Raw genomic sequence first — 14,121 nt, 5'->3', positions numbered from 1 at the left:
ACAGAAGCATTACTAAGAGTCATAGATAAGAAAGAATTGTTACAATTTCGTAAGACATCTGGCTTAATTTAATATTTTAGAATGAACTCTTTAGTAATTTATTTTTCCATGAGATTTTTTCCTTTACGAATGATATTAGAATTTTAAGGTTTCCTACGCTTTATCATGTTCATGGAGAAGAGTCTAATTACTTTTTTCCACTATAATGGGCAATGCAAAGCTACTACTTCATTTAAGAAGAGGCGGCACACATCAACGGTATATTCATGTACAGAAGAATTTGAAAAGATCACATTAATTTCAGTTTAATTTTTGACTCATCTTTTTTTTTAAAATACACTAGATTCTGGCATTGGGCAATATCTGAATTCCATGAGTTAAAACAGTAATCATCATCCAGTGTAGTATAAAACTATCACTATAAACTTGGCAGCAAGAAATGTGAACTCTAAACCAGGCTATACCGACTAGTTTAGCTCTGTGACCTTGAACAAAACACTTTTAAATTTTTGAGGGTAAGATAATCCCAATCTGAATAATGAGGAAGTTTGGCTAAATAATATGCCTGAAATTCTTGCTGCTCTATTATTCTTTAACTAGAGGCCCAATGCACGAAATTCGTGCAAGAGTAGGCCTTTCTTCCCCAGGCTGCTGGCACCGGCTTCCCTCTGGCACCTGGGATCCAGGCTTCCCTCGCAGCCCAGCTTCATCTGGAAGAATGTCCGGTCTAATTAGCATATTACGCTTTTATTATTATAGATTGTATTTTTGGCAACTCTCTCAAATCTAGAAGGAATACAGGAAAACTTGACTATAGCCCAACTTCTTAAAAGAACACTACATAAAGTATGACATCTTAAGACCCTTCATTCTAGGAAGGGTCTCAAAATTCTGAAATTTTCCAGGTCTGTAAAAATTTTGAAAAATCAGACAGTTCAATGCACTGTTCCATTTACAGGAGATAATACCCTAACACACCTTCTCAGTGAATGCAAATAAGACATTAGTGTTAGAATTATACTAGAAAGGCTAAGTGAAATGCTTACCACAATACAATCCCAGCAGAAACAAGGTATTTTCTCATTAGCTTTGTTTAGAATAATATTAAAGATCAAAGTTACAGGATTTCATGAGCTTCAATGTACATCTCCAGAATGCTGTCTTACAAAAGACCTAAGAAATTTTTAGATGATACTCTGATTTTAAGTAACCTAATTCTAGCAATATATAAAATGAGTCATAGAAACACTATGTTTATCACAGCACTGCTCATAGTATTAAAACATCAGAAACAACCTAAATGTCCAACAATAAAGACTGGCTAAATTAGTTATTTGTCTTACCACAGACTACCAAACAAAATTTTAAAATACTATAGAAATGTATCCATGTTCCCTGACTGGGCATCGAACCCATGACCTTCCTGTGCATGGGATGATGCTCCAACTAACTGAACCACACCGGCCAGGGCTGCACTTTTATTTAAAAGGTATTTAGAGTTTAGGTCAGCTTAAATGAAGGCAAAAATTCATGTAACTTTGAGTCCCACACTTACCTACTATCTGTCCTCTAACTGTATCATTGTCATTTGGCCCAAGTTTGCAGAGATCCAACCTCTGATCTATTTCAAATCAACAACAACAAAAAGCAATTAAAAAAGAGGCTGGTTGCAGAGATTCTAACAGCTATTAAGTGATAGTAAATTTCCACAATCCACTGGAAATCAGGCCTATCATTTAAAGCAAGCATGTCAAACTCACGGTTGGCGGGCTGAATTTGACATGCTTGATTTAAAAAATTAATCATGTTTTAATGATAAAACATGTTTTAAATTTTCTGACTGTATATACAATTAAAGTAAATGTCTCAACAAAAGTTTTGATAAATTTAGATTTCAAAAACCGTGAGACACTGGTGTGATACTGCCAATATGCAATTACTTTCTCTCCAAAGATTTCAGACCACTTCAGTCTGTGTCTTGGCTTGACACTTAAGTAGTTGTTGTTCTTAAGCAATTTATCCCTGAGTAACATTCAATAAATGTTAGTGTCATTGTTTTTCTCTCTAACCACTGCAAACATCCCCCACCACCACCACCACTACCACCACACACAAAGTAAGTACTAACAAGCAGCCAAGTATAAACTGTAAGATAAAGGTTTGAGTCAGTTCTGCTACTAACTCATGTAGGGGCAACTGATTCTCTCATGCCTCATCTATAATGTTTACCTTTCTATAACTTTAATTTTTTCAGTTTTATATATCATTTTTATTCACTAGTAATTCCCCTTTAACTGCCACCTTAAACACTCCAATTGCCTAAATAAAACTCACTTTATTTCACAAATCCACCAAAACCAGAGAAGGGTGCTAAGAAATAAAAAAGGCACATATATTCTGACATCTTTCTTTCTTTCTTTCTTTTTTTAATATATGTTATTGATTTTTTACAGAGAGGAAGGGAGAGGGATAGAGAGCTAGAAACATCAATGAGAAAGAAACATCGATCAGCCACCTCCTGCACACTCCCCACAGGGGATGTGCTCGCAACCAAGGTACATGCCCTTGACCGGAATCGAACCCGGGACCCTTGAGTCCGCAGGCCGACGCTCTATCCACTGAGCCAAACCAGTTTTGGCCTGACATCTTTCTTATTACTCTGGATAGCAATCATTTCTGAACCCTTACATATTCACTGGAAACCTAGCACTAGCTCTGATTCAGTTTTAGGATTCACATATCTAAAATGTTTCGTTGCTTCTTTTAAATAATATGAAATAAATTTAGACCAGGAATTATTACCAGTGTTTCAAACATGCACATAAGTTTTTGAACTCCTCCCCAAAACATGTATATATGTGTATGTATATATGTACATTTTAAAAAGTACTAGTATCTACTCACAACCAGTGTCTTTGAGGCGGTTGATGGCATTGGAAAGAAGACGAACACAACCAAGAAATCCAGCACCTTGTTTTTTATGGATCTTCTTGTGATTCCATACACTGATTGTAACTGAATCAGACTTTCCAATATACCTAAAAACACAAAAAGACTACATGAGTAACTTGGTAATTATAAGTAAGCAGTATAAAATTTTCATTTTGCTTTTGTAGCCTAGAGTCACAAATGTTTCAGAGTATAGCTAGGTAATGTACAACATGTTTTGAGTTCAATCAATCCATAGTATTGAATTTAAATTTTTTTTTGTAATCTTAAGAGTAAAATCTAAAAAGAATTGGTTTTTTAATTGCTTTTTAGAGAGAGGAAGGGAGAGAGAGAGAAAGAGAGAGAGAGAGAGAGAGAGAGAAACATTGATGTGTTGCTTTCCATAAGTGCCCCAACTGGGGATTGAACCTGCAAACTTTTGGTGCATGGAATGATGCTCCAACCAACTAAGCCACACCGGCCAGGGCTAAAAAGAATTTGTAATATATCCTTTATCACATCTGCCACTCTCAGGCTGAGTTACAATTTTTGTTAGTGAAAAAAACTATTTTAGTAGCTGGTGTTAAATAACACCATGAGAGTGTATGGTTATTCCAAGAACAAAATCTTGTAAAAACATTTTATAGTAACATTTTAAATATATCTCAATGATATGACCTGCTACCTCATCAGTACTCCGTTCATTTTCAAGGGGCAGTGTCAAGGCTGACAGACCAAAAATCTGACATACCTGTTATGTTTTTAAATGCTGTAGAACAAAAGCTGACTGTAACGCTTTTTCCCTGCTTCTTTCCTGTATGCAGGCCTTGAGCGAGCAGGACTCTTGCAGATTTCACTTCACTGCCTGCAGACAAGCAGAGCAGGGAAAAGCGTTACTACACTTGTCTGTGCATATACCTGCAAGCATGTAAAAGCTCTACCACAGCCAATTGTTCACATGGTGTCATCCCATGCAAAAATATAGTAAGATAACATAATGCTATCAGCAGGACGACCCTAACTATATTTCAATGTCTCTAAGAGGTCAAATTTTTGGTCCAGCAACCTTGATCTTAATGTCATTTAATAAAGCAGCAAATTCAGAAAAAATCACCTAATACATTAAAAAGCCTAAACCAGTAAGTGAGGACTAAAACTTTTACATGAGGAACATGGAAGCCACATGTGTGTTCCTGGATCCAGCTGTGTTTAAAGCATGCCCACCCCATCCCCTAACTTTTAATTAAGCCAATTTGAATTTCATGTCTGTTGCTTGAAATAAAATATCTGAACTAAAGTATCACTCAGTATGAATGTACCGATTTTCAAATAAACCTAACAGACCTAACATGGCAAGTATCTACCACATGACATGTTAAAATTCTAGAACCAGATCATGTATTAAATAGCTAAATACCCCAAACCAAACATTTTTATTAAATCAGTTTCCCAACTGGGAAGCTGATTTATAGGTATGCTAAAATACTGATCCCCTCAGATCTGAGAACAGCCCACCATGGCTAAAGTAGCCTGTTGGGAAGCTAGATGTCAAGGCCCATAGAGACCCTGAGACCACACACTGCAAACAGGGAAGCTTCAGTCAGCCTGCATTCCTGAATGACTGGCAGTGTCTCACCTCCCTGCCAAATGGACTTATACATAAAATACTAGTACACTTCTACTGTATTAAGCCAATGAAAATTTGATGCTGTCTGCTCTAATCAATAGAGAAGACAAGTCATAAAGGGCCTTGTCAGTCATGGTATGAACTCTGGCTTCTACCTGGAAGTTAAAAATGTGAGAGCAGAAATAAGGGAGCAGAGAATTGCATTTTCCCATTAAAAGTCTCACAGTGGTATTATTTGCCTTTTTGAAAAAGTACATATCCTATCCTACATAATAAAAGCCTAATATGCTAATTGTCCGATTGTCCGTTCAACCAATCAAAGCGTAATATGCTAATGATATGCTAAGGATGCTCAACCGCTCACCATGATGTGCACTGACCACCAGAGGGCAGACAGTTGACCGGTAGACCAGTTGCTATGACGTGCACTGACCACCAGGGGGAAGATGCTCTGACAGGTAGGTGAGCTTGCTGCTTGGGTCCAGCTGATGGGTCTGAGCAAGACGGACCAGACACACCCCGGAGCCCTCCCGCAGTCCCTCCCTGGCTAGCCAACCTCCCACGTCCCTTCCCAGCCCCAATCATGCACCGGTGGGGTCCCTGGGCTTGGCCTGCGCCCGCTCACAATCCGGGACCTCTCAGGGGATGTCGGGGAGCCAGTTTCAGCCCAATCCCACAGGCCAGGCCGAGGGACCACACTGGTGCACCAGGCCTCTAGTATTATTATGATTAAAATAAAATTTAAAGGAAAGAAACCATCCATACAGAAGCAAAAAGAATGCCTATGAGTGAACCTCAATTATGATTTCTGGTTTTATACTTATAATTGGCCTAAAGTGAATTAATACCTTCATTTAATTGATAGAAGTGGAGGGAGGGAACTGTGTATACATTTTGTTCTTCATAGAGTCATCATGAAGGTTACTTCATTTTACAAAAACCAGCTATAAATTAACCAAAGTACCTTCTCAGTAGGTTTTATATCCCTCTGTGAAGAACAAATTATACCATAGATCAAACCCAGATCTTTTTTAGTGTTTCTTTTCCAAGCCTATCAAATAATACTGATTTCTATGTTTCATTTCAGATTAATCATTTAAACCTACAGGTCATAATGCTGATTCCACTTTGGATCGAGTGTATTCTTCACAGTATCTGTAGAATGGCATTGCCCAGATCCATCAACCACCACCTTAGCAAATGGGTCTGGAAGTCCTGTGAAAAAGGAGATGATTTTTTTTATTAAAAAATATTTGACATAAAGATTATTATTTGCTACAAAGATAACTTCATTCTTTATAAAAGTTTGTTTACCTAAAAAAGTGATCCATTTAAAAACTAAGATTAAAGTTAATTCTACGTTAAATACCAAAAACTACATTTTTCTTATTCCTACCTCAAAACATTCTCAGCTCTAAACTACCTAGGTCTAGAGGTTACCTCAAATGTGGAAGTTTTTATAGATCTTTACCTCTGACCCCAGAAAGGAGAATGCTTAAAACACTCCTGGTTCTCAGAGCTTTTCCAAGGTCTCCCTGGGTAGCTTATTTAAAGAAAGAGCTTACTAAAGGTTTTCACACAGGAACATGGGCCATGGAGAAATTAAGTTAGCCAAAAAGTTTTACTGAGTAACTTCCATGAGTGTTGAGAAATTGAAACAAAAAATCTAATACCCTGCCTTAAAAGAGATGAATATCTAATTAGGGAAATAAGAATGCCACACACTCACACACACACACACACACACCCCTGAGAATAAGTAAGTGTTTGATTGTACTGATCTGTAATACTATGAATGTTTTACATATGTATTAAATCTCTTAATCCTCACAATAACCCTATGGAGTATATAATACTATTATCTCTACTTTATCTATAAGGAACCTGAGGCACAAAGGGTAATTAACTAGTCCAAGGTGACAGCAGTAAGTGGCAAAGCCAGGGTCTAAAGTTTAGATTCTAAACCCAACCACACACAATCTGGTTCTAGATTTCATGCTTTTAACTACTATGCTGTACTATATCTCTCTCTTACTATGTGATTCACCAGTCTGTACAAAAGCTCCGAAAAAGAGAACAGTTTGAGTTTGAACAGTAAAGAAAAACTTTTTTTTTTCTTTTGAGGGGATGGGACTCATTTGGGCTTTAAAGAATAAGTAGGAAGAGCACCAAGGAGAGTATTATAATATCTGAAAGGCTCAGAGTAGTCTAACCAAAGGGTTTGTGCTAAGGTGTGAAAGTAAATATGGTTGGAGAAATAAGACTGATCCAAGAGAGGCTGAAAAGTCAGAAAATCCAGGCTGAGAGTGCTGAGGTAGATAGCAGGGAGCCATTTTAGGTTCCTGAGCTGGCTGTGAATATATTTTCATAATTTCTATTAGTGGTATTCAGATGGGCTAAGCAGCATAAAGAACACTAAGATGAGTAGACCCTGAACTAGTGAAGTCACATGGAAAGGAAAAGGAAATGACAGTGAAGAAAGCTACTCTCAAAGATCTAATTCTATTTATAAAAGAGAAACATGCAAATTGACCATACCTCTGCTACGCCAACAAGCCATGCCCACCAGCCAATCAGGAGCGGGTATGCAAATTAACACAACCAATATGGTGGTTAATTTGCATATCCAGGTGCAGAGCGAAGACTGAAGACAGCACAGAAGGAAGCCAAGTGCTGCAGAAGGGAGTGAAGCTGTGGAGAAGCAAGCGGGGCGGCGGGGAAGCAGGCGGGGCTGCAGAGAAGGGAGGGAAGCAGGCGGGGCGGGAAGCAGGGGGGGCTGTGGAGAAGGGAGGGAAGCAGGTGGGGTGGCGGAGAAGGCCGCAGGAAGCCCTATTCTTGCAGGAATCTTCCTGCAACGGGCCTCTAGTATAATTCATAAGAAACTAACGTCAAAAATGACACTACATTTTTCAGCCCAGACAATACTTCAAATAGTGGCCCTTTTGGCCAAAAAAAGTTAGAAGAAAGTAGAACTAAATAAAATATTAAAAAGACAAAAATGACCGTTTAGATGTGAGACATATTGGTATATGGTATAGATTTCCTATGGAGAGCTGAAAATACTACAACAAAATTTGGTTAAGTGTTAATAATTGGAGAAACTTTGCACCTAGACATCTATGCTAGTTTCTTTTTAAAGTCACGATACTAACATGCCAAGATTCAAGGTCAGACAGAAATCAGGACATCTGTAATGGTGTCAACAAAAATAAAGTTATTTTTAAAAGTATGAATGCCTGAATCTCACCTTCCTATGTCTCTCTTCTGTTAAAAAACACAAAATACAAGCTCTATATCCTAACCAAAAAATACCTCTTTCAACTTACCTAATTATATTATTCTACAAAATTTTCACCTGAGAGCCAAGTTAATCTAATGTTGTCAAGAGCTATCAAGTTTGCTAAAATTAGTGAGACCTCTAAGAGTGGTAAATATAAAGTGGCTAAAGTATTTTCTGTATTTTTTTTAAATTTCTCAATTCTCCCCATCACTCCTGAGTCATATAAAATAGCTAAAGCTCAAGAACTTTTTCACTACACAAATTTACTTAATGAGCTGAAAATAATAATAAAATAAAAATTTCAACTTAAAACTGAGTTACTTACTGGGGAAAAGAAAGCTTTGTTTTGATTAGGGGAAGAAAAAAAAATTCAGCTAACCAATCGTGGTTCTGAGTGACTTCAGTATGGCCCCTATACAACATCTCAACAGAGTATGTTACACACAGATATTTAAATGTTGCATATGAGAAAAAATAATTTGATGCTAATAGCATTCTTTTAAAAATAAAAATAATGGATATATGGATAAAGTTAATGGTAAAATCAAATGGTGAGTTTTCAGTGTAAAATTCTTTATATGGTCCTATATGTTTGAACATTTTGCTGCTAAAATTTTGGAAGAAGGAGAAGTACCTATTTTTAAAAGCCAATAAGCTGGTAAACAGTTCTAAAAAAATGACTGAGCAAAACTTTTCTCAGCAAGGGTAGATACCCTGAATTAAATAGTATTATCTCAAATTACTCTACAAAAGATCACACATGGCAGTACATTTTTTCCTATAGTTAAATATATATAGTCCCCTGCCTCATATTAAAATTTACTTTTCTCATACAACACGATTTAAACTGAACTACAACAAAAAAATTAGCTATATTTCAGTAACAATGATAATTACATTCTGGTTTCACTCAAACTTAATTAAGAGATTTAGGAATTATTATTTAATTCTTTCTCTGAAATTAATGTGAGCAACCTTCAACTTATAAACAGAGGGAAATAAGTGTAAATCTACCACAGCGGGAGGACCGTCATCACAGTGTGAACCTGGGGATGGTCCATCCTGGCTGATTCCCTTCTGAAGCCTCAGGACTGGCTTTCCTGTTTCCCTTTCCAGGGCCATCAAGTGTTTCTTCTACTCTGGGTTTTAAAGATAGTCACAGTTTCCCCTAATTTTCTTATCCCTAAACACAAGCTCTTAAGAATCTTTAACATGGCTATCTGGATATTCCATTGGAGAAGCTGTATCTTGGGGCTCTGAAGGAAGGAAAACAATTTGGGGAGGAAGGCTGGAAGACAAAACTGAAGACTTTATCTTTAAAACCAGAGCAGATGTCTTGGGAAATATGCAGCTGAACGTGTGCAGTCCTCACTTCCCCATCCTTTTCTCCTTGTCACCAACCTATCTGATCCTACTTGCCATATTGCAGTCCTACTAGGATAAATCCTATCTCAGACCAACCTTAAGAAGGGTAAAAAGAGTACACACTGGCCCAGCGGGCATGGCTCGGTGTTTGAGCCTCCACCTATGAAGCAGGAGGTCACGGTTCAATTCCCGGTCAGGGCACATGCCCGGGTTATGGGCTTAATCCCCAATAGGAAGCATGGAGGAGGCAACCAATCAGTGATTCTCTCTCATCATTGATGTTTCTATCATTTCTCTCCCTCTCCCTTCCTCTCTGAAATCAATAAAAATATATATTTTTAAAAAGAATACACACTGGTTACTAGGTTATTAGAGACAGGGTTGATTGAGGTGAGTAGTCCAGCACCAGCTTGTGAAGACAACAGTAATTAATGGTAGCCCAGAGAAAGACCACTGGGTACAAAACTGGGGCATAGGGTACATGGTACATCAAATGCTGATATCTTTCTTCTTAACTATGTTCTACTAGAGGCCCAGTGCATGATTGAATCATGCACATGTAGGGTCCCCCACACGCTTTTGCTTTTCGCGGTGGAGCTGGGTGCCTGTCCGCTGGTGCACCAGGCACCCAGCTCCCCCACTTTTGATGGTCCGCGGCCACTGAGGGGGGCTACCCTGCTGTTGAGAGGCACAGGGGGCGGGACTCCCGCCGCCTGCGCCTCTCAACGGCCGCTGAGGGGGGCTGCCGCGGACACCTGGCTACCCTGCCGTTGAGAGGCGCAGCTTGGTGTCCACGGCAGGCCCCCTCAGCGGCCGCGGATCTGGCCGTTGAGAGGCACAGGGGGCAGGAGTCCCGAACCCTGCGCCTCTCAACAGCAGGGTAGCCCCCCTCAGTGGCAGCGGATCCGTGCCTCTCATTGGCCGGATAGGCCACCCCAAGTCCCGCCCCCCAGCCTCCCGCCGCCCAATCGTGGGCATAGCGGAGTGATGGTAATTTACATGTTACTCTATTATTAGATAGGATAGCACAGATACCATACCGATTTTTAATTATAGAGTTTTATAAGAAGTTATTTTATAAGCTTTAATTCAGATTCTACACTAGGAAGATTGGAAGTAGTAAAATTTCAAGTGGAATGAATAAGTATGATTTAAAAATATATCAAGAGCTTGTTATTTCTTTTAACCAAACCCTCAAGAATTATCTAATGTCATATTAAATTAGCACTTACAGCTAGTTTTTGCTGGCTAGTAGGACATGAATTTCTTAAAATATATTTTTCTTAATTTCAGAGAGGAAGGGAGAGGGAGAGAGATAGAAACATCAATGATGAGAGAGAATCACTGACTGGCTGCCTCCTGCACGCCCCCTACTGGGGATCAAGCCTGCAACCCAGGCATGTGGCCCTGACCAGAATCCAACCTGGGATCCTTCAGTCCACAGGCCAATGCTCTAGCCACTGAGCCAAACCAGCTAGGGCTAGGACATGAATTTAAAAATCTAATAATTCTTTATTTCTAACTTCAAATACTTTACATATAAAATTTTGTTGGCTTAGAGTTTTTAATAAAATTTTTATCATGTTTTACTCAATAAATTAAAGCTACCCACAATCCTTCTTCACAAAACTTAATCCTAAATAAAGCCACAAGAAAATTTCACAAGAGATCAGCAAAGAGACTGCAAATGCGGGAACCAAATGTCCACTTCGGAGTCTGAGACAAGAGCATCTATGATCAAATGTGGCAGAGATTTCTTTCCTACAGCCTGGAAACTCCAAGCAAGCTGAATGACTTTGCTACTTTCCAAGGAATCCTGAACGCATGGGTAAAATTTGCTATAAAATGTTAGGGAGGAAAGTGTTTACAAAATAATCTCATACCTTTTCTAGAAATCTAGTAGCATGAACACCTTTAATATACATTACACACATCTGCATATACACAGCAGCGCACGCACACACACACTTCACACGAATATATGGGAGGGGTGACTAAAGGGAAAAGGGTTAAAACTAAAAAGATCAAAATCCTCTAAAAGCAGAAAAAGTGCTCTAGCTAGTTTGGCTCAGTGGATAGAGCGTCAGCCTGCAAACTGAAAGGCCTCGGGTTCGATTCCAAACCAGGGCACATGTCTGGGTGGCGGGCCAGATCCCCAGTGGGGGGCATGCAGGAGGCAGCTAATCAATGACTGTCGTCTTTGATGTTTCTATATCTCTCCCCCTCTCCCTTCCTCTCTTAAAATCAATAAAAAATATATTTTTAAAAAACACAGAAAAAGTGATGCCAAAAGGCTCTGAACCAAAAAAACAAAAACAACAACACTGAGTATATTTCTGAATAGAAAAATTCCTAAATCAGACAATTTTGAAAATGATATCCAAAAAATTCACATACAACATACAAGATTTAAAGTTAATTTTACTTACGGAAAAAATCCTTTTTCACCAAGTTTTTTGCACAGAGTACTGTAAAGGAAACAAAAAATACATAGGAAAATTAAAATAAAATGGTAAAGCTGCATTGTCAAAAGTGTCATTTTTAAACACTGAAAACACCACTGAATAATAAACACTAACTACAGCAAGGTATGAAATATGATCACAAACTTTCATTAAAAGACTAGCAGAAGACAGTTGAATTAGTTAGTGGTTGCAACTTTAGCAATGTAACAGCTGAGGACAGAAAGTTTGTAAATCTGGTATTCTAATAAGGACCCAATTCCTATCTTCCATCAAGATCTGTTCTCAGGGTAGCTTAGTGGCAAGGGGAAAACAGTTCTAAGGCAGAAATATTTAAATTCGGGTTGACTTATATTTTAGGACAGTGGTCACCAACCGGTGGTCTGTGAGGTCCGAAAGGTTGGCAACCACTGTTTTAGGAGATAAAGTAATTTTATACTGAAGAGGATCATAAATAAAATAAAGCTTCCCTGATATAGATGAGTTTTTTTAAAATAACACTCTGTTATTTACTCTGCATCTAAATGCCACAGAAACTTTACAAGAGAGATAAATAACCTTCTAAGTTATCAGCTCAACTAGTGGCCCGGTGCACAGATTTGTGCATATTGAAAGGAAATTAATTAGAAAAAACATTTTAATATTGCTATTCGCCCTTTCTCTATAATAGAAGTGTGAGAGATGAAAGAAAATTGGTAAAATGTATATGAGAATAATATGTAAATTGATTAATAAACAATATGATATAACAATAAAGACATGATATAAGAACAACTAAAACATGATATAAAAACAACAAAAACATTATATAAAAACATTGATAAAAACAATGACTGATAAATTGATTAAACTTATTCTAATATCTCCCTGTATACCACATTAAGAGTAAAAACACTTTCAGAGTGTTTGACTAATTTCCCTTGTGATGAAGTATTTACAACTTTAATGTCACATGCTCTTCAAACTCAAGAGAGAGCAACATATAACTGACCATGTCTGAAAACGGGTTCAGGTAGGAATATTCCTACTCTGTCTAGAGTTTGTCCTTATGATTTATTAATAGTCATCACAAATGCTGGCATCACAGGATATTGTCTTCGAATTAATTTAAATGGGAGGCCAGGCATAACGGAAGAAATGTTTTAAGGAGAAGATGGCGGCGGAGGTGAACGGCTGATCTGCTGCCTCGCATGGCAGTTTTGGAAAAACAACTAAAAGATGGACTGGTGAGCGCGGCGACTCCTGCTCGTGTCTCCCCAGACCGGGCGGCGGCTCCTCTCAGCCAGCACCGCAGCCGGGGCCATGAGCTCGTGGGCGCCGCGGCAGCTGCTGTGGCGGCGGCCGCGGACTCGGCGCAGCGGCTCTCGGTGAAGGAAGAGACCATCTTTCTGCGAGACGGGCCCACCCGCGTCACCGACCTGGCCCAGCTCCCCACTGAGATCCTCGGGGCCCCGGAGACCGCCAACACCGACTTAGAGGATTCTTAAGACTTCCTGTCTTACACTCAAGTCCTCTAGCCATTTTGAGAGAGGAGAAATAAGAAGGCAGCGAAGTCAAACAAAGGAACTTCGCGCACAGCAATTTCAAAGTTAAACAAAGGAACTTCGCCGCGCACAGAGCGTCTGCCACCCAGAACCACAGGAGAGCTGGCTGAATGGTGGATTTACAGCTAAGAGAGAAGAGGAAAGAGCGAACTCTGGAGAAGCTGAGACACAGAGGATCTGCACGGCCAATTGGCCTGGAGGACAATTCCTCCCAGCGACACCAACAACAATCAAGACTTAACTATACAAAGGAAGACCAAGATGGAGGCATAGGGCGGAAGCCTGATTGCTGCCTACCACAACAATTTTGAGTCTACGACGGGAGAGCGGAGCAGACACCATCCAGAACCACCGGAGGGCTGACTGAGCAGACGCTCTACAACTAGAATAAAAGAGAGGGGTACTCGGGATGATGCTGATGCCGGCGACCCAAAGATCACACTTTAAGAACTACGGCTCAGACGACACAGTGGCGGCCTGGAACGTGCTCGGCGCAGTTCCCCCGGCGGTCTCCGGCTGAGGGGAAGGCCCCACTCGCTGCCGAGCACGGACAGACGAGCCCCTGGGAGTCATGGGGTGGGAGACTCCGCGCTTGCTGACCTCCGAGTCCTTCAAGAATCTCAACGCCCCGGAAGCGGCCAGGTGCGCACGCTCGGTGACTGGCCACCGCTGCAGACCCAAGGGCCGACGCAGCCACCCCGGACCAGCCCGCTGCCGCGCACCGGGCACACCGGAGCTTCGCCGAGCCCGCCGCCCAACGAGTTCTGCGGCGGCTGCCCTGGAGCTCTGAGAAAATGGCCGAAGGAATTACTGAGATGGAATTGACCAACAGGAAATGGGATCAAGAAGACGAAACCCCGCTGGGTCCCGGATCCGGGTGAAGCTGCGCGCCCCTGGGTCCGGGTGAGGCTGGGA

The 14,121-nt window shown here is 40.1% G+C and overlaps 1 protein-coding gene across 1 annotated transcript in view; it reads right to left on the bottom strand.

Moving 5' to 3' along the window:
• Window positions 1-14,121, bottom strand: part of SMURF2 (SMAD specific E3 ubiquitin protein ligase 2) — a 97,398-nt gene that overhangs the window by 28,463 nt on the left and 54,814 nt on the right. Inside the window, exons 2-5 of the mRNA XM_079798424.1 lie at window positions 11,630-11,668; window positions 5,662-5,770; window positions 2,905-3,038; window positions 1,556-1,621 (exon numbers count right to left, since the gene is read on the bottom strand). Of these exons, the coding sequence (XP_079654550.1) occupies window positions 1,556-1,621; window positions 2,905-3,038; window positions 5,662-5,770; window positions 11,630-11,668 (348 nt within the window). The remainder of the gene's footprint in view (window positions 1-1,555; window positions 1,622-2,904; window positions 3,039-5,661; window positions 5,771-11,629; window positions 11,669-14,121) is intronic.

This window comes from Cnephaeus nilssonii, assembly GCF_951640355.1.
Source record: "Cnephaeus nilssonii genome assembly, chromosome: 19".
Lineage (NCBI taxonomy): Eukaryota > Metazoa > Chordata > Mammalia > Chiroptera > Vespertilionidae > Cnephaeus > Cnephaeus nilssonii.
Note: the sequence above shows the minus strand (reverse complement) of the source record. Positions and strands in the feature narration are given on the sequence as shown.